General features: G+C 37.1%; 1 protein-coding gene across 1 annotated transcript in view; it reads left to right on the plus strand.

Annotated features, from left to right (window-relative positions):
* The window catches only part of LOC131648678 (protein MAIN-LIKE 1-like), a 56,610-nt gene that overhangs the window by 21,682 nt on the left and 8,366 nt on the right, over positions 1–26,562 (plus strand). Inside the window, exon 3 of the mRNA XM_058918413.1 lies at positions 23,032–23,212. Within this exon, the coding sequence (XP_058774396.1) occupies positions 23,032–23,212 (181 nt within the window). The remainder of the gene's footprint in view (positions 1–23,031; positions 23,213–26,562) is intronic.

The raw sequence follows: 26,562 nt of genomic DNA on the forward strand, positions 1-26,562 counted from the left end.
AGAACGGTTGAGACTCCGGGAACAAATTTCCCCATGAGGTCGCTTTGCGAACATCTCCCGACGATGGATCTTCACTTCAAATCATTTCACTCACTTCAAACAGCGGACAACTGGTAACCAGGTACCCCCAACGGAGTGCAAACTACATATTTCAAGAAGAAGACATCTTCTGATCAACAAAATTCAAGTCGTACCACAGGATTTCACATCCGCGACAATTCTATTTCACATTCACTTCACCTTTTATAGCTATTATAACACTCATGAATGCTTCACGCATCATATCATATGTCTGCATAGTCAATATTTTCTAGTTAGGCTTTGATCATGCTATTTCCCAAGTCACGTGGACCTCAACTCAAGTTTCCCCTGCGAGTCATGGAAGGGCAATCTTTTCCCTAAAGACAATTCATACGCCAGGATTTCCCCAAAAAGGTTAACAAATAACAGTCCTCCTCAGGAAGATAATTTGTTTACTTTTGGTAATCCCCAGCAAGCCGACAAATGGCAATCTTCCTCCAGAAGATAGTTTGTTCACTTTTGGGATTTTCAACCTATGATTCTCCACCCGATCGACACTCGGCAATCTTCTACAAGGATACAGTTTATCCATTTTCGGATTTCCCTACGGAGTCGGCAAATGGTAATCTTCCTCCAAAAGATAGTTTGTTCACCGCTAAGAATTCCTCAGCTAGAGTCAATAGATGGCAGTTTTCCTCAGGAAGACAGGTTGTCTGTTGTTTAATCCCCAAGGAGTTGACAAATGGCAGTTTTCCTCCTGGAAAACAGTTTATCAACTCCCGAGCGAAGATAACAAATGGCAGTCTTCTTCAAAAAGACAGTTCGTCTCGCTTAAGGATTCCTCAGTAAAGTTGACAAATGGCAGTTTTCCTCATGGAAAACAGTTTATCAACTCCCAAGCGAAGATAACGAATGGCAGTCTTCTTCAAGAAGACAATTGTTCAGCTTAAGGATTCCTCAGTAAAGTTGACAAATGGCAGTCTCTTTCAAGGAAGAAAGTTTGTTCACTTTTTCTCCAAGCGAAGATAACGAATGGCAGTCTTCTTCAAGAAGACAGTTCGTCTCGCTTAAGGATTCCTCAGTAAAGTTGACAAATGGCAGTCTCTTTCAAGGAAGACAATTTGTTCACTTTTTCGCCGAGCGAAGATAACGAATGGAAGTCTTCTTCAAGAAGACAGTTTGTCCCGCTTAAGGATTCCTCAGTAAAGTTGACAAATGGCAGTCTCTTTCAAGGAAGACAGTTTGTTCACTTTTCCTCCGAGCGAAGATAACGAATGGCAGTCTTCTCCAAAAAGACAGTTTGTTCCGCTTAAGGATTCCTCAGTAAAGTTGACAAATGGCAGTCTCTTTCAAGGAAGACAGTTTGTTCACTTTTTCCTCCGACCGAAGATAACGAATGGCAGCCTTCTTCAAGAAGACAGTTCGTTCCGCTTAATGATTCCTCGGTAAAGTTGACAAATGACAGTTTTCCTCCTGGAAAATAGTTTATCAACTCCCCGGCAGGGTCAACAAATGGCAGTCTCCCTCAAGAAGACAATTTATTTCCCTAACAGTTGACAAATGGCAGTCCTTCTCAAGAAAGACAGTTTGTCTGTTTAATACCCAAGGAATCGGCAAATGGCAATTTCTTTGCAAGAAACATTTTGTCTGCTTCCAGGATGTTTCATCCCCATTAGAGTTGACAAATGGCAGTTTTCCTCCTAGAAAATAGTTTGTTAACTCCCCAGCGGAGTCAATGAATGGCAGTTTTCGTCCCGAAGACAGTTCATCCGCTTTCAAGCAAAGTCATTAGCTCCTCAAAAGGACGCACGATCATATGGCATTCCTTCAAAGACATCACATTGAAGAAAAGTATGATAAAGTTTCTTATCAACCATCAAATGGAATCTCTCCGACAAACACTGGTGAGAAGTTTGATGAGGAAACAAGCCCTTGGAGATTTTCTCTTTATCTGAGATATCGTCCAAAATTACAAATGAGACCAGTTTCGCGATCAGACATCCGAAACAAGGGGGAATTGATTACCTTTTTCTAAGTATCAACACTTAGTCAAAGAAGATGGATCATGCATTCTACATTGCCGTCCATTCACCAGAATTCACTTAACATATTTCTACAGGAGTTTGTCTCCCTATCCCCCGTCGAGTGCGACAACGGGATCAATTAATGCACGAGTATTTCATCATCGCCGCGACATCTCAAGAACGCCCAAAATTTAGGCATTCTTTGATATTTAAGTCTCTTTCACTCAGAGGAGATCAAGATATCGATCTTTCTCCCTCTATGTGAAAGAAACTTAAATAGGGGCATCTGTCATACCCTAAATTTTACCCCCTGAGATGTCACACCTCCAAACATTTCATCAAACTCAAGACAGGTACTCAGAGCAGTCACTTGTTAATCTAGTACTCAATCGAGGGTGTTCAAGGACAAAGGAGTTCAGGAAAAGGATCAATAAATATAAGAATAACCTCTAATACAATCGTGGGAATCAAATGATTCATTAATCCACCTATGTTGATTAGACATCAGTCATCAGGGCTCAGGTTTACTCAGGACACCAGACTAGGGTTTTGACCCCATCAAGGACTGAAATCAGGGACCACATTTGGGAAACCGTAAAAAGCTCCAGGACATCACTCAAAGGATTCAATCATCTTCAAATGATCCATATAACAATATCCAGTAGGCATTGTACCTCAATTCAAGATCTATAGTCATCAATTTCATTTGGTCGACAATTAGGGTTTTAGACCTAATTCATCTGGACAGTTGACTTTTAATCAGGACATGAATCCACAACTCAAAACAAGGCTCAAGAACTTCTATTACCTCAATATAATCCATTCATATCACTCATTTGAGGAGGAGAACTTGATTCATCACAAAAGTCCAAGATTTCACTTCATTTGAAAAAAAGTCAACTATACAAGATCCCCTTTGACTTTTAGGGTTTTGGATCAAACCATGACTTTTAAGGATCAATATCATCAATATATGATTATTGAAGTCCTTTGACCAAGAAAAATCAAGGAAATTCATCAAGGATCAAAAAGTCAACAAAAAGTCAAACTAGTGCATTTTTGACCTAGTTCATGGATCTCAAAATTTCACCTACACAACTCAAAAAACTTCCAACATGAAAGTTGTGATCTCACAAAATAAAACAACTTCTCACAATGGAACTTTTTTCAAGAGATCAATCATTTAAGAGATATAAGCTTTGGAAGTTATAGGTTATAAAAACTTAGAAAAAATTCTAAGTGTTTTTAACCTAGTTTTCTTCAAACTTTGGGCCTATTTTAAACAATTTTCCCAAGTGATATTGAAGAAACTCCAAACTAATGAATTGAAGTAAATTTTTAGGGCTTTCCAAATTGTGCTCAAACTTCTCCAAATTCATTTTGAGCTAGGAGTTATGATGGTTCAAAGTTGGGCTCATGAAGTAAAATTATAGGTCATGTACCATTTTGAAACTTTGCAAATTTGTGCAAATGACTCTACTAATTGATTCTACATGACCCATAACATATCATTAGAGATACCATACATTCATTTTCACCATGGCATAAGGATTAGAGAATATTCCCAAAAACAAGAACATGTGATTATGTAATGATTACATTTGGGAAATTTATGGCCAAGTGGTGAATCATCAAAGGCATCTCTTCCCAACCAATTAGGACTCTTATCTGCATCAGAATTGTCCCCTAAGATCAGAAGTGATCAATGGATGGGGAGCTAGCTCGAATTTGCAATCATTGCATTTTGGAGATTCCTTGGATTTCTTCATGGCCAAGAAACCAAAGTGACTTCACTAAGCAAGCTTACTATCTCCAATTGCTCTGAACCTTTTGCCTATAAATAGAAGAGCATACCTCAGTAATAGGGCACACCAAATCAACTCCAATTCTTGCTTTCTCCTTCTCTCCCTCATGCTTATGGTTTTCAAAAGTTATTTGGAAAGAAGAATCGAATTCTTCAAACCGGAGCTCTTCTTTTGAAAGTAAGCCTTCTAACATCTCAAGGAGGTTCATTAGAAGTGATCCAAGCACCTGGATCACTTCTGTAAGTGGAGAAACGCCATAACCACTTTCATGTTGGAGCTTAAGCAGTTGGAGGTCTGTAGAACCCTCCAAAGGGTGTCAAATAAGTCCAAGCATTCAAACACGTTCCTTAGGGTGTAGTGAAGCTATCCAGATGGTCGCAGCCTATCTATAAGTGCAGAATCACAATCTCCCATTTTTACTTGAAGCTCAAATAGGAGGGGTCGGGTTGAGCAATTCTGAAGCATTCAAGTTGCAATAAGTATTCAGTTAGCATCACTGAGTCCCCAGGAAGCTTTTGTGATCATTTGTCCATAGCCAGAAGCCCTCCACCATAGCCATCGACCTCCACTTTCAGAGGTATTTTTTCAAACTCTAACTTTCTTATTTAAGTACTCTTTTTAATATATCTCGATACCAGTTTATTCAACATCATCATAGGATTAAAAACCCTCTATCATCATTCATTTATTCATCTTCATCATCATTTAATTTTAAAATTAGGGTTTATGTGTTATTCATGTTTTCTGAAGAATTAGATAGTTGTAGTTAATATAAATCAATATTAGTTACATATATGGATTCGTGAGGAAATTTAGAACGGATGTCATGTTTACATCATCCCATTTGGTTGAGAGATGAGCAAGTTCTAAAATTCAAAAATTGAAGATCTTGAGGTTGAAGACGAAGATGGTGGTGGCTCCATTTTCAAATATTCAGGGACAAGTTTAATATATTTTTATTACAAGGCGTATACATAACGAATACATCGTTATAGCCCAGTGGTAAAGAGAGTTTGTGTGAAACGCGTGCTCAAGGTCTGGGGTTCGAATCCCCCTCGCCCCAGACCTTTTGATTTTATTTTCTTTTTTCTGCCCTATACACTTGACAACACACATATGGCATTGGGGTTACCTCTATGACACCAAGCGTGCGTTGGCCCAATGGTGTTATTTTGAGCTGGTAATTGCAAGGGCGTGGGTTCAAACCATGGTGGAGACAAAACCATATTTTTACCACTTTTTCCTTTCATTTTATTTACAACTTCATATAATTAATTAACCTATCAAATTAAATCATTTTCACTTGATTTTTCACACACTTGTCATTAAACATGTCTATTTTATGAATAATCAAAAAAATACAAAAATATTATATATTTGATATATTTTTATTAGGTTTAAAATGGAAATTTTTTTAAGTATTTTAAAAATACTTTAAATATAGTTTTCCTTTGATTTTCAAAACTTAATTACTTTATAAATATTTTGTGATAAAACTCTAATCATTTAGGTCTTAATTAGGTATAGACTTTGTCTTTACTCTAATTAAGTTGACTTTTGTCAATCTTCAAAAAACTGTATTTACAAAATCATCTCTCTGTTTTCAAAACATTCTTCTGGTATTTGAAGGGCATTATTCCTGGTGAAACTCTTCAGATACCTATGTGACCTAGTGTCCATCTTCACTTCTTCTGTTTTCAAAAACATTTCAAAACTGTTTACAATAAACATTCAACTGTTTATCAATAAACAACCAAGCTGATGGTAAGGCTTTGTACATATATCTTCAAAGGCCTCCACTCCATCCAGGTTAGGCTTTATAGCTTTCCATTTATAAGCTTTCAATTAGATTACTGTCAAATATACTGTATATATATATATATATATATATATATATATATATATATATATATTGTTTAGAACTACGTCTGAGTGTAAACCTTAGGACAAATAAACTATATATATTATAGGACTATGGCCTAGGATTGAGAATGTCTTCCCGGTGAAGGCTCATTCCTAATTAGAGATCTTTAGTTTAAACTTCAAGATGAATTATTCCTGGTGAAACATCTTGAAAAAAGCCTTAGAACCAAAATAGGGCACATCCACCCAAGAGGAATTATTCCCGATGAAACCTCTTACCTATTTGCTTAGAGCCAAAATAAGTTCAAAACCACATAGCTTTCTCTTGTGCTATAACAAGGACCCTCGATGACCCTCGATTAGCCTCCTCTTGGGCTTTGTACAAGGACCCACGGGCTTCTTAAAAGCATTCCCAGCTTCCTCTTGAGCTTGTATACAAGGACCCATCAGGTTTCTTATAAATATAGGAACAGGTCTTTAGTCACCTTTTAGCCTACCCTGGTGAGTTTCTTCTATTCTTTAAACCAGACTTTAAACAAGCCAAGAATGTCTCAATATTACATTGAGTTCACCTTTTGGAATGAGAGACATGGACATTCTCTGTCACCTTTATCTTTAATCTCCAATAATTTTCCTCCTTAGCAGAGTCTAGGTTCCACATCTGTCTATCCTAAGTCAGAGTCAGCCTTAATCTTGGGCTTTAAACAAGAAGTCTCAAACAGTTAATCACTCTTCCATAAGTCTCAAATCCCCTGGAAAGGGTTAGCCTCCAAAATCAGTCCTTTAAAATCCTAACCCCTGGAAAGGGTCAGCCTCCAAAAATTAAACTTTTAAAAGATAAACTCTCCAGCAGAGCAAATCCCTGGAAAGGATCAGCCTCCAAAAACACTCCTTCAAATCCAAATCCCCTGGAAAGGGTTAGCTTCCAAAATCATCTCTTCAAACCTTCAAAACTCCTCAATAAGGTCTAGGTCAATTACTCAAACAAATTCCCCAGTAGAGTCAATCTTCAAACCTGAGTCTTTCATTCCTCAATCTCTGCTTAACAAAAGCACAACCCTCAGTAGGGTCAACCTTTAGTTCCTAAACAATAGGATAATCCTCAACAGAGTCAAAAGATCCCACACTGGTAGATCTTTCCCCATTTTAAAAGTCAGCCTCAACCTTGGGATTTGTACAAGGCACATACTCCCCTTAGAGTCAAAACCCTACTCATAGGTATTCCCCTATCCAGAGTCAGCCACAACCTTGGGCTTTGTACAAGGCAGATAATAGAGTCTCCCTAGTGGGTCCTTCTCCATCAAGAAGCCACAACCTTGGGCTTTGTACAAGGCAGATAAACATCATTTCCTGTGTCAAAGGCTCCTAACCTTCAGGATCTTTTCCCCATAGAGTCATCCATACTCAGTTTCCTCAACAGTCAGCCACAACCTTGGGCTTCATACAAGGCATAAAATATTAACTTCCCTAGCTAGAGTCAGCCACAACCTTGGGCTTCATACAAGGCATAAAATAGAGTCTCCCTACATAGAGTCAGCCACAATTCTGGGCTTTGTCCAGAACACTAAATAAACCTTTCAATCATAAAACAAAATAAACACTCTCCAGCTAGAGTCAGCCTCAATTCTGGGCTTTGTACAGAACACCAAATTTCTTAGTTTAAGTTAATTCCCAGTGGAGTCATCTCCCAGAGTCAATAAAATCAATCAAAAAGCCTCAAGCTTGGGCCTCATACAAGCCAGCTAAAAATCAAATCTTTCAAACAGTAGATAGACATAGCTCATCTCTATAGGGAGATATTTCTCCTATCTCACCACATTCAAACAAATAAACAAACATTTCAATTTCAATTTTAATCATTCTCCCATTTAGGATTTGGAAAGGCATGCTCTGAGGAACACACACCCAGACTTGTGTAACTTTCCCTAATTTGGTTGAGAATCTTTCTTTCATTCAAGAGACACGCGACTGGCATACTTGCACACATACAAGTAAGGTCCCTCTCTTAATGAAATGAACTCAGATTTTCTGTCACTTTTAATGTTTGTGGTGGAATAGTAGATGTCATACCCCAAAATTTGCCCATCATATGTCAATGGATTTTTGATTCACATGATATCCAATTGCAAGCATGTTCACTCTCCTCCTAAACAATGAAGACCAAAACTAGGGTTTCATTTCTTTCCAAGAAAAATCAACTTCTGATACCTCAAGTGGACTTCATGGTCTCTCATATGCCTCATAGTATCCTCAGGACAAGTTTCAAGCCCTGATTCTAAAGATTACTCAGTCAACTGCTCAAACGATCAATAATCGACTAGTTGACCTAAAAGTCAAACTATGGACAAACTACAGTCAAAACTTCTGATTTTTAGTCAACATCCTCATTATGGAGTAACATTCATCATTTGATCAAGGATTGATCATGATTCATCAAGAAAAGCTCCAGAATCATCAAGAACCTGAGTTTCTAAATTAGGGTTTTTAAGGAAAAAGTCAACTGAACTTTGACTGGCCATAACTTTCACATGGAACATCAAAAATTTCCCATCCAAAGCTCATTTTGAAGAAAATTGAATTCTCTACAATTTTGTCTCTCACATGCCAAGTCTAAAAATGCTTTATTTGGGAGATATGGATCAAAACATTATAGGTCCTTTTCAAAAGTCAACCAAAAGACATTTTTTTAAAAAAGGCACACAAGGAGAATGGAAAATTATTTTGACATGAGACCAAAAAGGCTGGTTAAATGACTCTTCAAGCTTTCTAAAGAGTCCAAGAACACTCAAAAATATGGAAAATTGAGGAAGTTATAAGATGTAAAAGTAGAGCAATTTTCAAGAGGTGTACAAAGAGAAATATGGTCCAAAATGATTTTTCTTCTAATTGGGCTTGATTTCTTTTGGTCCTAATATCATCTTAAGCCCATCCACGACCATGGAATATGTCTCTTACATTTTTATTATTTTTATTTATTATTTTATAGATTTTATCCATTAAAATCATAATTTAATTAAATAAAATTATAAAAATAATAGGAGATTTGATTTGGCTTTAAAGTTGATTTAATTAAATGTCAAAAGTACCACATAATCATTACAAAATCGTGGTAAGAGAGATTGAAAAGAGATGATCAAAATTTGAGCCAAAATAAGAAAGTTTCCAATCAAAAATTCAATTAAATATTTTCATCTTTTTTAAGCCACCAATTACACGATTTGTCCAAGGATATTTGACCTAATCCCAACCCTTATATATACTTGAGCTCATTCAGAACAAAGACGAAAAAAAGGGAGCAAAGGACTAGGGTTTCAAAGTTCTTAAAATATCAAAGAAAGTGCAATTTTTCGTATGCTTATTACAAGAAGTTTCAGAGCCTCTAAGCCATCTAATCTTCCTCCCAAGGTATTATATAGTAAGTTCTTATGGTTAATAACACACTATGACGTTCAGAATTCACGCACCATGATCAATATCGTTACATTCCATTCTTGATTTTCGTTTTGAAATATCAGTGAGTTTTAATGTGTTTCGATTGTTTTGTTGAGTTCATGACGTGTATTAAGAAGGGTTTGAACCATTATTTTGGAGCTTGAACGCCTAAATCGCCAAGCGCCATGGCTAGGGCATCAAGCATTCTTGATTCGGTTTGATGCTTACAGGCTGATATAAACCAAAATAAGGCCATGTTTAAGGTCGTAACGACCAATTAAGGGGATCTGGGCACGCTTATGTGTGTGTAGACCGTGTTTCTTCGTGTTTCAAAATAGCAAGCATGGTGAAGAAGAACCTGCGGAAAAATCCGCAGGTAAATGCATAGCAAAAAGCGCAACTGAATTCGCAGGTAAGGGGAGGAAGAAGATGAACAGTGATTGTTGAATCCTTGACTTGTACGTGTGGCAAACAGGCGCGTCGCTATTGGTTGATCGATGGTCTCTCCCTCTCTCTCTCTCCAATGTGAATGGCTGGTTAAACAGTCAACTTAACCTCTCTCCCACTCTCATAGGCTCATCCGTGACACACAGGGACCCACCGTCTAACTTTTGCTTTTCAATTATCATTAGTCTATATTGTTTATATATATTTTATTAAAGATAGGTTGTTAATGAATGACAATTCCAGCACGCTTGGCAAAAGGATGGAAGAAGCAAAGGAGGTAACCTGGGTTCGAATCCCCAGGGTACGTTATTTTTTAAAAAAGGGATCTGCTTCCCGATTTGACGCAAGCACCCTCCACGACCACACCGTGCGTTCTCACACTCCCAGCCACAGGATCTCCACGTGAACGGATCTAAAGGCCCCAACGTGAATCCTCACCATGGGCTATCACAAACCAACCACACTCAATTATACCCCAGGTTCTCTTGTTTTATTTTATCATGTTTGTTTCTTGTTTTATTTATTTTATTAAATTTTTCTATTTTATTTTAATCAAACTTTTTAGTTTTTTTTTTATTTTTTGAATTAGAATAATTAAAATAATTTAATTTAGTTTTTTTTAGAATAATATTTTTTTTTTAATTTCAAGTTAGTAATTTAATTTAGATTAATTATTTAAATTTAATTAGTTTTATTTAATTTTAAGTTTAACAATTTTAAATTAATTTTAGGCTAATTATTTTTAGGTTCTAATAATAATAATTAATTTTAGGTTTTTTTATCACTAACCTTGCCCCTAACCCTAAATTATATATTTGGTAGGTGTTGTCCGTCAACTAGGATTTTACCCTTAGGTTTCTAGCCACAAGGGTTTAGGCTTACCCTTTTGTAATCAAATTGAATTTTCTTTCAAGCCACGATTCTCTTCTCATCTCAAAACTCTTGAATGTCGCATGAATGATTGTTTAAATTCTGCCTTTTATTTAATTATGTTGTTATTTAATTATTTATTTGAATTATTTAATTTTCGTACTTTAAATTCTAGAAGGTGTATAGGTTGCAATTTTTGTGATGTAATAGTAATTAGGATTTTATTTATCTTTCTGCCTTTACTTTCCGCATCCCCCAATTTTTGGTTATGTACCCCCTTAATCCCGAAGCCTTGTAATAGTTGTAGGTTTATTTTCTGTCTTTTAATTTCCGCACAATATAATTGTTATTTAACTGCGTGGCTAGTAAAATATGGAGTGGCAAGATAATTAAATTGAACGGTAGCTCACTAACTCAAGATAAATACACGAATCTAACTCACGTGATTGCTGCACCCACACACCTCTAAGGTAACACCTCTTATGCTGCCTTCTCGATCAAATAGTCAAGTCCCTTCGAATATAGGGATACCTTAGCTTGTTGCCTTCGATTCAAAATCACCACGTCCCTCCGATAAAAGATCATAGTCCCTTCGAGTTGCCTACGATAAATATGATCTCGTCCCTCGATTAAATGGTGATAGTCCCTTCGATTGCTAAGGTATCCTTACTGTTGCCTAAATGACTATTATATCCTTCCCCGAGACTACCTGCCCTCTTTATGGTAGGGACAGTCTTGTGGCGAACGATAACCCTCGATGACCCTTCGATGACCCGTACATCCAATTGAAAGACTTCCTGCCCTCTCATGGTATGGATAGATCCTTTCAAACGAAAGACTTAAAGAACACGAAAGACAAACTTAGGGTAGGTAGTTCTTAATTGCTTGCTCAATTCAAACAAATTCAAAATGCTTTTCACACCTCCTTTTCAAAACGATTTCCAAAAGGCTACGCATTTACGCTAAAGTCCTTATTCAAAATCTTTTTAAACAATTCAAACAAACAAGTGAGCTAAGCAATTAAGAGCCCATGGATAACCATGGATGCAAAGGGTGCCTTACACCTTCCCTTTGTATAACTTACCCCCCGAACTCAAAATCTTTCAAAGGTCTTTCCTGTTCTTTTTGCCTTTCCAATTGGATAAAATAAAAGTCGGTGGCGACTCTTGCTTAACCGCGACATTTTGATAAAAAGTCAGTTCACCGTATTACAGAACTGGCGACTTTGTTGGGGATTTTCCGATTAAAAGAGGGGTTACCTTAAAAGTTTAGGAATCACTTAAATGTTTTCTATTGTTTGCTTTGCTTGTTTTATTTTTCCAGGGCTGTTTTGGGAAAATTGAAGGACGAATCCTATTCCCGGATTCAAGAACACTTAAGATTAGGAGCGGCATAGTCATGGAGACCCCCCTTGTGCATGCTTGGGGTTGGTCAAATGAAGTTCGCGCTTGAGTTAGGCCTCCACTGGTTATTGTGTACCTCTTTTGCATGAGAGAGGTTTATGCATGTATCTTTGGGTGCGTCGGAGCTCAAGGACCTTTAGTCACCTTTAACCTATCTTGACTTTTAGGAACGTAGTGGGAGGGATATTCTTGGTGCATGCCAAGTTATGGTCGCTACCCGATACTACAGCTCAGATAGGTTTCTTCCTAAAGTATCATTGCGTGGTATGCATGTACCATGTTCGAGGGTGCTTTAGAGGGGGCTGACAATTCTGGGTCACTTGGTAGAACCCGTTGCTGAAATCTCTTTATCCATAGAAACACCCTTGGGAAAGACACCTGATCAGACTCCATGCAAGCCTTAAGCCAAAAATTGTGTGACTTGTGTAACTTGCGTGACTTGTGTGACTTGTTTGCGTTTGCCACTAACCTTCGCTTCCTTGCAGGTTTTAAGGACTTGTTTGTCCTTACTATCTCACACTATGCCAAATGAACTTCATTCGCATAACATCATGAAATCATGACATCATAAGCATAACATGATTAACTAACCCTTTCAAGGATCTTAGGAATCTAGGGCGCACAATTTCAGGTGCCCTTATCAAATACTGAATTCCTATCAAAGGGCAAGAGGATTTATTTTCCTCTGGCCGCATACCTTCCGATTCAGAGACTCAGTACCTATCAAGGGGCAAGAGGATTTATCTTCCTCTAGTCATGTACCTGCAAATTCAGTAGTATCCCGAATCAGAGGCTATGACCCACTAGATATGGTGAGCTTGATTCTCAAAGAAGAACATCCAAAAACCAGAGTTCTTCAAACGAAGATGCGACCAAATCATTTTCCATTGTTGCTAACTAAATTCCCAAATATCCTTGAAAAGATTGCATTTGCATTCATAACATCACATAAAACTAACTTTGCCTTTCAGGTCGACCAACTGGTCAGACAAATACCATCAAAAAATCAATCTCTGTCAGATATACATTTTGGAAAGCATATCCCTCCAGACATTCTGAAGACACCTACATCAGATATACATTCCGGAAGCTCGAACCCCGGACATTCTGAAAGTTCCAATCAGATGAACATTCTGGAAGCTTAACCCCCAGACTTTTGAAACGTTCCAATCAGATATACATTCCGGAAGCTCGAACCCCGGACATTCTGAAAGTTCCAATCAGATGAACATTCTGGAAGCTTGACCCCCAGACTTCTGAAACATTCCAATCAGATATACATTCCGGAAGCTCGAACCCCGGACATTCTGAAAGTTCCAATCAGATGAACATTCTGGAAGCTTGACCCCCAGACTTCTGAAACATTCCAATCAGATATACATTCCGGAAGCTCGAACCCCGGATATTCTGAAACTTCTAATCAGATGAACATTCTGGAAGCTTGACCCCCAGACTTCTGAAACATTCCAATCAGATATACATTCCGGAAGCTCGAACCCCGGACATTCTGAAACATTCTTATCAGATACACATTCTGGAGGCCCGAACCCCAGATACTCTGAATCTCTACATCAGTTCCACAACAACGACGCAAGCCAGATGCACCTAAGCGTCAATTCACCAAAATCAATATGTCGTCGGCTCAAACATTACAGCATCTCTTGAAGATCAGATTGATTACTCTGAGGGATGCTCCTAAGAATTCTAACACCTCCACTCCTGGCTATAAACTCAATGTGAGGTGCGTGTACCATTCCAACAGTCCTGGACGTTACACAAACAATTGCCGAACATTGAAGAATAAGATTCAAGATCTGATCGATGATAGGGAAATCAAATTCAACCCTCCTGAAAACTCCCGCGATGATCACTGCTCATATGCCTAGTCATGACAAGACTGATTGACGTCTAGACGGACGAACTTTTGGATCATTAGATCTACTTTCGTTTGCAAGTCTCTTTTCTGTTTGTTTAAACATTCGACTCATGATAGACATTATCTGTTTTAATAATCATCATCAGTGCATTGCATATGTTTGTCTTGAATAAATCATTTCGCTATCACTCATTTTAAATTATGTCTTTACTTTGCATATGTTTTATGATACTCAACTCCTGCTAAAGCTGTATACCTTTTGAGGGAGGATGACGAAAACGATACCGCAACCTCATACAATATGCTTTTGAGCGGACTATGCTGAGGATGCACAGGCATTGTTTCAATTCCTAAACAGTGGAGATATAAGGATGTTAATCCCTCGTCAACCCCTTTGAGCCTAAGAAGTAGAAGTTTCTTTCTTGTACTAATTAAAACCCTTGATCATAACCTGGGGCAGGGTAGTTCTCAGTTAATTTGGCTGTGCATTCTGTCTGAAGAGAATCATTCAGTACACCTTTCAACAATGGTTTCAATCACCAACGTTTATCCGCACACATCAAAGAAGTGTTGGAGATGTCAATCAAAAGCCAATGATGGTTCATCAATCATTAAGCAAGGCAGTCAATATCTTTCAAAAAAAATGAAAAAACATATATAAAAAGAAAAGCCTGCTAAGTCAAAAATCAAAAAGAAGACTTAGGCAAAAATCAAGGCATCCCGCTGACTGTAATCTCAAAATAGACAGTTCAGGCAAAAGTTAGGGATATCAAAAAGATGAAAAAAGAGAAGTCAATAAATTCCTGAACAACACAATGTTGTGACTACTAAAAGGAAGAAGTGACTGCCATCTCAAAAGTTCTCTTTGTTTGTGAACCATCATCATTATCAAAGGTGCAAATCCAAAAGTCTGTTGGAACCTGAATGCATAAGTTGAATTAACTGAGCTTAGGACTGAAGATCATCACGAAGAGGGGTGGGTACAATCAAACTTTGAGCCTTTATCCTTTGTTTCTTAAATCGTGAACCAAGCCACGTTACAACCCTTGAATGTCCTAATTGAAGCATGGTTAGTTCGAAAGCATACTGTCACCAAAAAGGTATCCCGACTCCTTAAGGTTTACTAAAATGCTGAGTCGATGTTTCGCTTCTACAAAAATAGCATGTTTTTACAAATATCACGCTTTTACATCTCTTGTTTTAATTTTTTTTCAAAAACTCAATACAAACGTATGCATTGCATCTCATGAATTCATTATTAAACATATTCTGCTACATAATTTCAAATGTTAGCATCAGAATGAATTTGCACATGGTATGGCTAATGACTCAAAGTTATCCCGACAGACAATATTACTCCAAGAAGCAATGTCTCCTACGTATACAAGGGGCATGACACGTTTTTCCCAATCAATCTGGGGCAATCAAGTCAAGATTCCAAGAATCTCTCAAAAAAGCCAAACAGGCAGGGGCATCATCCTAAGTGTACGATTACTAGGGGCATGTCACTTACAATATACACTTCATAAAGTCCTCGCGAGGTGAATCTCTTCAAGTTCCTACTAGCTGGGGGCAAAGTACACAAGGCATGTTCAACGCTTCGATCAATATTTATTGGTGTTTTCCAATCAATACGAATCCAGGAATGGTAGCTACTATAATACTGGGGGCAATGTTCAGGGCATCCATGCCTTCTTGACTTCACAAGATCATATCCCCACAGAGTAATCATTAAGAAGATATCTTCAAACATACTCGTCCCAACAAAGATATGGCTCCCCAACAGAGTTTACATCTTCAACACTACCGGTTCTCCAACACTTTGCTCTTCTCCAACATGGTTTATTAATATCTCTAATCCCCAATCCGGGAACATCAAGTTACAGATCATCCCCAAGCAGAAATCATAAATCCCCAGCTGAGCATCTTCAAGATAAGATCAAACATCAAAATTACAATGACATGGAGATCCACATTCTCAATCAAGATGTGTCAAATAGCATAAATCATAGTCATACGTCATAAATCATAAACATATTCATACAATTGCATACATGTTTATACATAATACATAATGCATCGCGACAAATGCGTACATAACATGCAAGGTTCTCATTTATTTTGAGAATCCCGTCACATAAACGCATTACATGCATCATGACATGGCATAAAAAAAACCTAACGTTGCTTTTTTCAGGTTACTACTGCAGTCAAATAAACAACTTCAAAACCTTTCAGATCTAAGTCGATACCTTGGACGGTTCCTTAATGATCTACCTTCGGATCTAAGTCGATACCTTGGACGGTTCCTTAATGATCTACCATTGGATCTAAGTCGATACCTTGGACGGTTCCTTAATGATCTACCATTGGATCTAAGTCGATACCTTGGACGGTTCCTTAATGATCTACCTTCGGATTTAAGTCGATACCTTGGACGGTTCTTTAATGATCTACCTTCGGATCTAAGTCGATACCTTGGACGGTTCCTTAATGATCTACCTTTGGATCTAAGTCGATACCTCGGACGGTTCCTTAATGATCTACCTTTGGATCTAAGCCGATACCTCAGACGGTTCCTTAAACAATCTACCTTCAAATTTAAGTCGATACCTCAAACGGTTCCTTAAACAATCAACTTTTCAAAATCTAAAGCGGAAACCTCGGACGGTTCCGTAATGATTAACATTTAAAATATAAAGCGGACACCTTGGAGGGTTCCATAACGATCAACTTTCAAAATCTAAAAGCGGTAACCTCGGACGGTTCCGTAACGGTCAACGCTTAAGGATCTAATTCTATCATCACAAACGGTGCAGGCACGATAATGCTCATAGATCTAATTCATTTACCACGAACGGTGGTGACACGGTCACTTTCCAAGATCTAGTTCAGTGACTAAGAACGGTGCTAACACGATCAATATTCGAAGATCTAATTATATCATCACGAACGGTGTAGACACGATCATCCTTCTAAGGTCTAATTCAGTTACTACGAACGGTGCTGACACGATCAAACTCCAACCAACACTTCTTAATTCAAAGGACTCAACCTAACGTACGGTTTTCCAGACATCTGAGGATGCAATGTGATTTAGTCTAACGCACGACTTATCCTTCAATTTAACGCACGGTTTTCCATACATCTACGGATGCAAATTGGATTAGTCTAACGCACGACTCATCCTTCAACCTAACGCATGGTTTTCCAAACAACTGCTGATGTAAACTATCCTCCAGTCTAACGTACGACACATCCTAAGTATATTCTTCAGATACAGTCTAACGTACGACGTATTCAAAAGTCTATCAAGCTGGATGGCATCTTTAAGCCCATCTCAATCAAGTTCCTCAACACCTGGATGGCATCTTCAAGCCCATCTCCGACAAAAGTCCTTACTTCAGCTAGGGCAAATTCTGGGGTATTCTAGTGTTCAATCCTCTTCTACCTTAAGATTCCAACAGGCACACAGGTCAATCTACATCCTCAGGTATAAGAAGATTGAACAGGGGCAGCTGTTATACCCCAAAATTTGCCCATCATATGTCAATGAATTTTTGATTCACATGATATCCAATTGCAAGCATGTTCACTCTCCTCCTAAGCAATGAAGACCAAAACTAGGGTTTCGTTTCTTTCCAAGAAAAATCAACTTCTGATACCTCAAGTGGAATTCATGGTCTCTCATATTCCTCATAGTATCCTCAGGACAAGTTTCAAGCCCTGATTCTAAAGATTACTCAGTCAACTGCTCAAACGATCAATAATCGACTAGTTGACCTAAAAGTCAAACTATGGACAAACTACAGTCAAAACTTCTGATTTTTGGTCAACATCCTCATTATGGAGTAACATTCATCATTTTATCAAGGATTGATCATGATTCATCAAGAAAAGCTCCAGAATCATCAAGAACCTGAGTTTCTAAATTAGGGTTTTTAAGGAAAATGTCAACTGAACTTTGACTGGCCATAACTTTCACATGGAACATCAAACATTTCCCATCCAAAGCTCATTTTGAAGAAAATTGAATTCTCTACAATTTTGCCTCTCACATGCCAAGTCTAAAAATGCTTTATTTGGGAGATATGGATCAAAACATTATAGGTCCTTTTCAAAAGTCAACCAAAAGACATATTTTTAAAAAAGGAACACAAGGAGAATGGAAAATGATTTTGACATGAGACCAAAAAGGATGGTTAAAGGACTCTTCAAGCTTTCTAAAGAGTCCAAGAACACTCAAAAATATGGAAAATTGAGGAAGTTATAAGATGTAAAAGTAGAGCAATTTTCAAGAGGTGTACAAAGAGAAATATGGTCCAAAATGATTTTTCTTCTAATTGGGATTGATTTCTTTTGGTCCTAATATCATCTTAATCCCATCCACGACCATGGAATATGTCTCTTAAATTTTTATTATTTTTATTTATTATTTTATAGATTTTATCCATTAAAATCATAATTTAATTAAATAAAATTATAAAAATAATAGGAGATTTGATTTGGCTTTAAAGTTTATTTAATTAAATGTCAAAAGTACCACATAATCATTCCAAAATCGTGGTAAGAGAGATTGGAAAGAGATGATCAAAATTTGAGCCAAAATAAGAAAGTTTCCAATCAAAAATTCAATCAAATATTTTCATCTTTTTTAAGCCACCAATCACACGATTTATCCAAGGATATTTGACCTAATCCCAACCCATATATATACTTGAGCTCATTCAAAACAAAGACGAAAAAAAGGGAGCAAAGGACTAGGGTTTCAAAGTTCTTAAAATATCAAAGAAAGTGCAATTTTTCGTATGCTTATTACAAGAAGTTTCAGAGCCTCTAAGCCATTTAATCTTCCTCCCAAGGTATTATATAGTAAGTTCTTATGGTTAATAACACACTATGACGTTCAGAATTCACGCACCATGATCAATATCGTTACATTCCATTCTTGATTTTCGTTTTGAAATATCAGTGAGTTTTAATGTGTTTCGATTGTTTTGTTGAGTTCATGACGTGTATTAAGAAGGGTTTGAACCATTATTTTGGAGCTTGAATGCCTAAATCGCCAAGCGCCATGGCTAGGCCATCAAGCATTCTTGATTTGGTTTGATGCTTACAGGCTGATATAAACCAAAATAAGGCCATGTTTAAGATCATAAGGACCAATTAAGGGGATCTAGGCACGCTTATGTGTGTGTAGACCGTGTTTCTTCGTGTTTACAAATAGCAAGCATGGTGAAGAAGAACCTGCGGAAAAATCCGCAGGTAAATGCATAGCAAAAAGCTCAACTGAATTCGCAGGTAAGGGGAGGAAGAAGATGAACAGTGATTGTTGAATCCTTGACTTGTACGTGTGGCAAACAGGCGCGTCGCTATTGGTTGATCGATGGTCTCTCCCTCTCTCTCTCCAATGTGAATGGCTGGTCAAACAGTCAACTTAACCTCTCTCCCACTCTCATAGGCTCATCCGTGACACACAGGGACCCACCATCTAACTTTTGCTTTTCAATTATCATTAGTCTATATTGTTTATATATATTTTATTAAAGATAGGTTGTTAATGAATGACAATTCCAGCACGCTTGGCAAAAGGATGGAAGAAGCAAAGGAGGTAACCTAGGTTCGAATCCCCCAGGGTACGTTATTTTTTAAAAAAGGGATCTGCTTCCCGATTTGACGCAAGCACCCTCCACGACCACACCGTGTGTTCTCACACTCCCAGCCACAGGATCTCCACGTGAACGGATCTAAAGGCCCCAGCGTGAATCCTCACCATGGGCTATCACAAACCAACCACACTCAATTATACCCCAGGTTCTCTTGTTTTATTTTATCATGTTTGTTTCTTGTTTTATTTATTTTATTAAATTTTTCTATTATATTTTAATCAAATTTTTTAGTTTTTTTTTTATTTTTAGAATTAGAATAATTAAAATAATTTAATTTAGTTTTTTTTAGAATAATATTTTTTTTTTAATTTCAAGTTAGTAATTTAATTTAGATTAATTATTTAAATTTAATTAGTTTTATTTAATTTTAAGTTTAACAATTTTAAATTAATTTTAGGCTAATTATTTTTAGGTTCTAATAATAATAATTAATTTTAGGTTTTTTTATCACTAACCTTGCCCCTAACCCTAAATTATATATTTGGTAAGTGTTGTCCGTCAACTAGGATTTTACCCTTAGGTTTCTAGCCACAAGGGTTTAGGCTTACCCTTTTGTAATCAAATTGAATTTTCTTTCAAGCCACGATTCTCTTCTCATCTCAAAACTCTTGAATGTCGCATGAATGATTGTTTAAATTCTGCCTTTTATTTAATTATGCTGTTATTTAATTATTTATTTGAATTATTTAATTTTCGTACTTTAAATTCTAGAAGGTGTATAGGTTGCAATTTTTGTGATGTAATAGTAATTAGGATTTTATTTATCTTTCTGCCTTTACTTTCCGCATCCCCCAATTTTTGGTTATGTACCCCCTTAATCCCGAAGCCTTGTAATAGTTGTAGGTTTATTTTCTGTCTTTTAATTTCCGCACAATATAATTGTTATTTAACTGCGTGGCTAGTAAAATATGGAGTGGCAAGATAATTAAATTGAACGGTAGCTCACTAACTCAAGATAAATACTCGAATCTAACTCACGTGATTGCTGCACCCACACACCTCTAAGGTAACACCTCTTATGCTGCCTTCTCGATCAAATAGTCAAGTCCCTTCGAATATAGGGATACCTTAGCTTGTTGCCTTCGATTCAAAATCACCACGTCCCTCCGATAAAAGATCATAGTCCCTTCGAGTTGCCTACGATAAATATGATCTCGTCCCTCGATTAAATGGTGATAGTCCCTTCGATTGCTAAGGTATCCTTACTGTTGCCTAAATGACTATTATATCCTTCCCTGAGACTACCTGCCCTCTTTATTGTAGGGACAGTCTTGTGGCGAACGATAACCCTCGATGACCCTTCGATGATCCGTACATCCAATTGAAAGACTTCCTGCCCTCTCATGGTATGGATAGATCCTTTCAAACGAAAGACTTAAAGAACACGAAAGACAAACTTAGGGTAGGTAGTTCTTAATTGCTTGCTCAATTCAAACAAATTCAAAATGCTTTTCACACCTCCTTTTCAAAACGATTTCCAAAAGGCTACGCATTTACGCTAAAGTCCTTATTCAAAATCTTTTTAAACAATTCAAACAAACAAGTGAGCTAAGCAATTAAGAGCCCATGGATAACCATGGATGCAAAGGGTGCCTTACACCTTCCCTTTGTATAACTTACCCCCCGAACTCAAAATCTTTCAAAGGTCTTTCCTGTTCTTTTTGCTTTTCCAATTGGATAAAATAAAAGTCGGTGGCGACTCTTGCTTAACCACGACATTTTGATAAAAAGTCAGTTCACCGTATTACAGTAGAAATACCTCTCTGTAAAGATAACTTCATGTCTCTTTACCGTAAATAGAGATTTAATTCAAGCTTCTAGCAAGGCACCAAAAATAATTAATTTCCCTGATTAGTTCCCCGAACTACAAAAAGCTCTGACTTCCATTAGGGATATGTAGGCATGAGGTTCACAAGGAATCTCAACGAGCTAATCAAAAACCAAAAATAGTCAGTTTGTCTGTCTTTTTCAAAACAATTCAATTTTTCCTCCTAACATAAAGGAGAAACTTTCCCAATCATTAAGCAACAAACACAAACACATAGACACAGAGAAGGTTCCCGTAGAGTACTACGGATATGTAGGATGCTTAAAACCTTCCCTATGTATAACCGACCTCCCGGACTCCAAAATTTCTAGTCTAGGTGAATCCCCACACTTAGCAAACTCCTAGGGTTTATTTGAGATCTTTTTCCACTTCCTTCTCGTAGGATAATTAAAAAGTTCGTGTGCTATCATAGAAAGAACTGAAACAAAATTCATCCCGCAATGGGCGCATTCTCCTTCCAAATTTCGCGTGAAAGGTCTAGTGTGCCGTCCTCCCAAGTGAAACGGGGAGGTAAAAAAAACGACACCACAGGTGTCATGGGAAGGGGAAGATGAAAGGATAAGAGAGACGATTGCGGAAGATGGGTCAAATGGCGATGATACCATATTGAGATAATTTCAGTTACAAACATACAAGCTAAAATCAAGAAGCAAGAAGTAGAGGAAGGAAATAATATTCATATTAGAAGGTGAATATCAGCTCAACCATACAAAATGATTGAAAGTTATCTCTTATACAATTTTGAAAATATAGAAGGGCAGGAAAGTAAAAGGAGAGAGGATTAACTAATTAATTACAAAATTAACTAACTAATCAACTATCTTAACAACTAGCTTTGTTGAGTTCTCTTCAAAGTAGTCGGTCTCGAAAAATTTCTTATTTTTCGAAAAGTTATTACAATTGATATCAATCCCTATTTAAGAGTGTAATTCTAGAACGAATCTTTGAGTGCACTGGGATATTAAATAATATAATTGAACTATTTTATCATCGAAATTTCGTGGTGATAGTCTATTTGCATTATTTTGAACAATGACACAACATTTTAAGGAGTACGACTTAGTATGCAACTAAACCCAGTAATCTCTTTGGTGGCAGAAAATAAAAATAAAAATGATTTAATACAAAACTTCAAAATTCAATTTGAAATTCTTTGATTAATTTTGATTAAGAAGTTAATTAAATTGAACTAGTCCAAAAGAGCATTGTTTAAGAATAGGTGAATATAATAATGGGCCTATCAAATGTAAGTTCTGCCCTCTGGACTAGAAGGCCTGCAAAACTTCAAATTTTCTCTGGTGTATTTTTGGAAAATTTTACTTCCTACCCCTACATTTGCCCTTCTACCCCAACAATCATATTTTTTGGACGAAATTACCCTTCCATAAATAGGAAATTTTTTTCTCATTTCTCACTTTTTACTGATCTTGAACAAACACTCTCCTTTTATCTTTACGAAACGCAAACCGGAACCCTTCTGAAGACTCTTCCGGTTCATTAACTTTCCAAACCGGAATACATTTGGTAAGTGGTCCGGTTCGCAAAAATAATTCACGGAACGCTTTTGGATTCTGTTCCGGTGCGTTCGCTTCCAAACCGGAACACAATTTGGAACTCTTCCGGTTTGTTGCAGCTGATCCCGGAAGCCTTTTGAAAACTGTTCCGGTTTGTTTTCATGTCCACCGGAAGCCTTTTGGAAACTGTTCCGGTTTAGTTCAGTTGCAAACCGGAACCCCTTTTTGGAACTGTTCCGGTTTGGTTTTTTGTGATTTTTTTTTTAATTTTTTTTCCAGGAAAATGCGTACACTAGGACCAGACGGGAGACCACATACCCGCCGCCGCCTCGACGAAGCTGGTTCCTCTAACCCACCACCGCAGCCACCACAGCCAGTTGGATATCCTGGTGGACCATCAGATTTATCTTTACTTGTTCGATATCAAGACCATGTTGCTCGCCGGTTATGGTACGGAGAGGTAAGTAAAATTATTTGATTTATTTTAAATAGAATTTATTATTATATCTTCTTGTCATACCCCAAAATTTGCCCACACTTTTCGAAATTTCAAAACTATTTCAAAAATTGGATTTTATAAAATCTCGGGTTCATTTACATTGACTTCTTGAATTTTATAAATATTCGATTTAAAGTCTGTTTTAAAAATATAGTAGTTTACTCTTAAATTACTTATATTTTAATAAATAGAAAATGTTGGTCGATGCTTCATATACTCTCAATTGGCTTTTTATTCCAAATAAATAATATAGCACAATTGGTAAGGAGATAAGATTTGCAAGTGCAAGGTGTCGGGTTCGAATCTAACTTTTGACAATTTTCCCTTTCATTTTGTTTCTACCTTAGTTTTAATTTTATTTTCATTTATATTCAAAAATCACAAAAAATAAGTTTTTTTAATATTTAAATGTTATTTTCGTATTTATTTATTATTTAAAAAAAATGTTTTTTTTTTCACTTTAAATTCAAAAAATATCCAAAAAATCATAAAATAAAAAGATATTCAAAAAGATTTGTTCAATGTTCCAAAAATTGCATTTTTAATTATTTTATTATTTATTTCGTTTTTTAATTAATAGGTTTTTAAAAGAAAATATTTTTTATTTATGTCACAATTTTAGGCATTCTATAACTCAAAATCCAAAAAAAGAAAAGTTTTAATATAGCTTGATGATATTTCTAGCATATTGGTTGTCTTAAGAAACAAGAAATAATTTTCAATCAATTTTAATAATTCTCAATCAATTTCATTTAAAGTTTTTATTATATTTGTTTTTACCTTTTTTAATTCTAGGTCAAAATTTGTACACTATAAGACTAACAATTTTTTCTGGGGAACCCGGATGCTACCGCCACTAACTTTTCTCATACGTCGATTAGTACACCTTTTCAGGTTGTTGTTGCTTTGACGAGGACAATAATTTTCGTAAAATTATCATGTTACAACAACAATAATTTTTACACGAAACCAATATCTCCTTGCCCACCTCTAATCAATTTCATGTACTAAATTGCAAACGAAATTTGCTGATACTAACAATACCTCACCAATATTTGTAGAATATTTTTTGCAGGTAAACTAAAAAAAAAAGAGAAGAACAGTGGATTTGCACTTGGACATGACCGATGTAGAAACCGATCCACACACAGATTCGCCACCGCCGCGAGGATCATCTGGCCACCCAGCCGCGAGCACCAATCTTCGACGAAGCACCACCTCCTTCTCCGATCGGAACATCCCATGGATCCGGCAATCCTTTAGCCGCACCAGCGACCGTCAACTTCTCAGCCGCATAACATAACAGAAACAAGCACGGTAGAATAAAATTAACCATACAATTTGCCATTTTTTTTGTTGTCTATTGTTTTGCAGATAAGAGATTGAATTCGAGAGGGGAAATCGAGTCAATCAGAACTTCCTTGAAACCCCCGACGACATCGTGAAACACCAACGTGACCGCCACGTTAATCCGGCGCCGGATTGGATCTCCCTCTGTTTACTTGACCAGCACCACCGACGGCGAAGAACCGCCGCCGCTGCTATTTCCGAATCCAACACCGGAGCTCTCTGTCGTCGTACCAATTTTTTCCGGTACCACACTTGAGCCATTGGACTATTATGGACATTCACCATTTTATTCTCGCATTTTTTAAATTATGTATCTGCTTCCCAATTTGTAATAGATAATTAGGACTTTTAATTTCTTTCATTTAAACTTCTAGAAATTGATGTATAGGTCGCAAAGGGTATTTTGTAATAGCGTAGGATATTTATTTTCCGCATATTTAAATTATTAACTGTTAGTAATTAGGGTGTGTATGGCAAGATAAAATCAACCGTAGATCACTAACTTCCAAGATTAAATAACTAAATCTAATACACTCGCACTCACTCACCTCTAAGGCACGCCCCTCTTTGGTTGCCTTCGATTAAAAGGTCGTGTCCCTCGAATGTAGAGATACCTGTTAGCAAAAGTCCCTCGGCTAAAAAATCATCGCAAAGATCATAAGTCCCTCGATGACCCACGATGTTGCCTACGATGATATGATCTAGTCCCTCGAATGGTTGCCTACAAAGCGATGATTGTCCCTTTGAATATTGCTAAAAGTACCTCTACTTGTTGCCTTCAACGACCATACGATGACCCTTCGACGACCCACACGTCCAATATAAAGGATTTCCTACTTCTACATAGTATGGATAATCCTAGGAACTGTAAAAATTATAGAAAAAGACCAATTAATTAGGGTAGTTGTCTTAACCTGCCTAGCTCAATAAAAAATCTTTTCCACACTATTTCAAAAAACTAAGGCTATGCATTTACGCTAAAGTCCTTATATTTCTTTTCAACTCAAAACAAACAAAACATGAGCTAAGCAAGTTAAGAGCCCGTAGATAACTACGGATGAAAAGGGTGCTTACACCTTCCCTTTTCATAACTTACCCCCCGAGCCCGCTTTCTTTCAAAAGGGTCTTTTTCTGTACTTTTTGCCCTTCCTAACATTGGACAAAATAAAAGTCGGTGGCGACTCATGCTCACCGCAACATTTGTTGCTTTTTAAAATAAAAAGTCAGTTCACCGAGTTACAGAACTGGCGACTCTGCTGGGGATACTTAAAAAGAGGGGTTACCTTAGAGTTTAGTTCACTTTAATAATTGTTTGTTTTGATTGCTTTACCTTTCAAGGTTGTTTGGGCATTTGAATGGAAGATGAATCCTATACCCGGATTCGAGTGCACCATAAGATAGGATGTGGCATAGTCATAGAGACCTCCCTTGTGCATGCTTGGGATTGGTCAATATGAAGTTCACGCTTGAGTTAGGCCTCCACTGGTTATTATGTACCTCTTTTGCATGAGAGAGGTTTACGTATGTACCTTTGGGTGCGTCGGAGCTCAAGGACCTTTAGTCACCTTTAACCCATCCTAACTTTTAGGAACGTAGTGGGAGGGCTATTCTTGGTGCATGCCAAGTTATGGTCGCGACCCGATACTACAACTCAGATAGGTTTCTTCTTAAAGTATCATTGTGTGGTATGCATGTACCATGTTCGAGGGTGCTTTAGAGGGGCTGACAATTCTGAGTAACTGGTAGAACCTGTTGTTGATTTCATCCTTATCCTTAGAAGTACCTATTGGGGAAGGGTAATCACCTGGTCATACTCCATGCAAGCTGTAAACCTAAGGACTTTTGTGTGACATGTTTGTTATTTAACCACTTGATCTCCTTCAAGGTTTTGTTTGTAGGACTTACTTGTCCGTACTACCCTATGCTTTTACATAACGTGCTGACTAACCTTTTTCAGGGAC

The sequence above is a fragment of the Vicia villosa genome, linkage group LG2 (assembly GCF_029867415.1).
Source record: "Vicia villosa cultivar HV-30 ecotype Madison, WI linkage group LG2, Vvil1.0, whole genome shotgun sequence".
In the NCBI taxonomy this organism is placed as follows: Eukaryota; Viridiplantae; Streptophyta; class Magnoliopsida; order Fabales; family Fabaceae; genus Vicia; species Vicia villosa.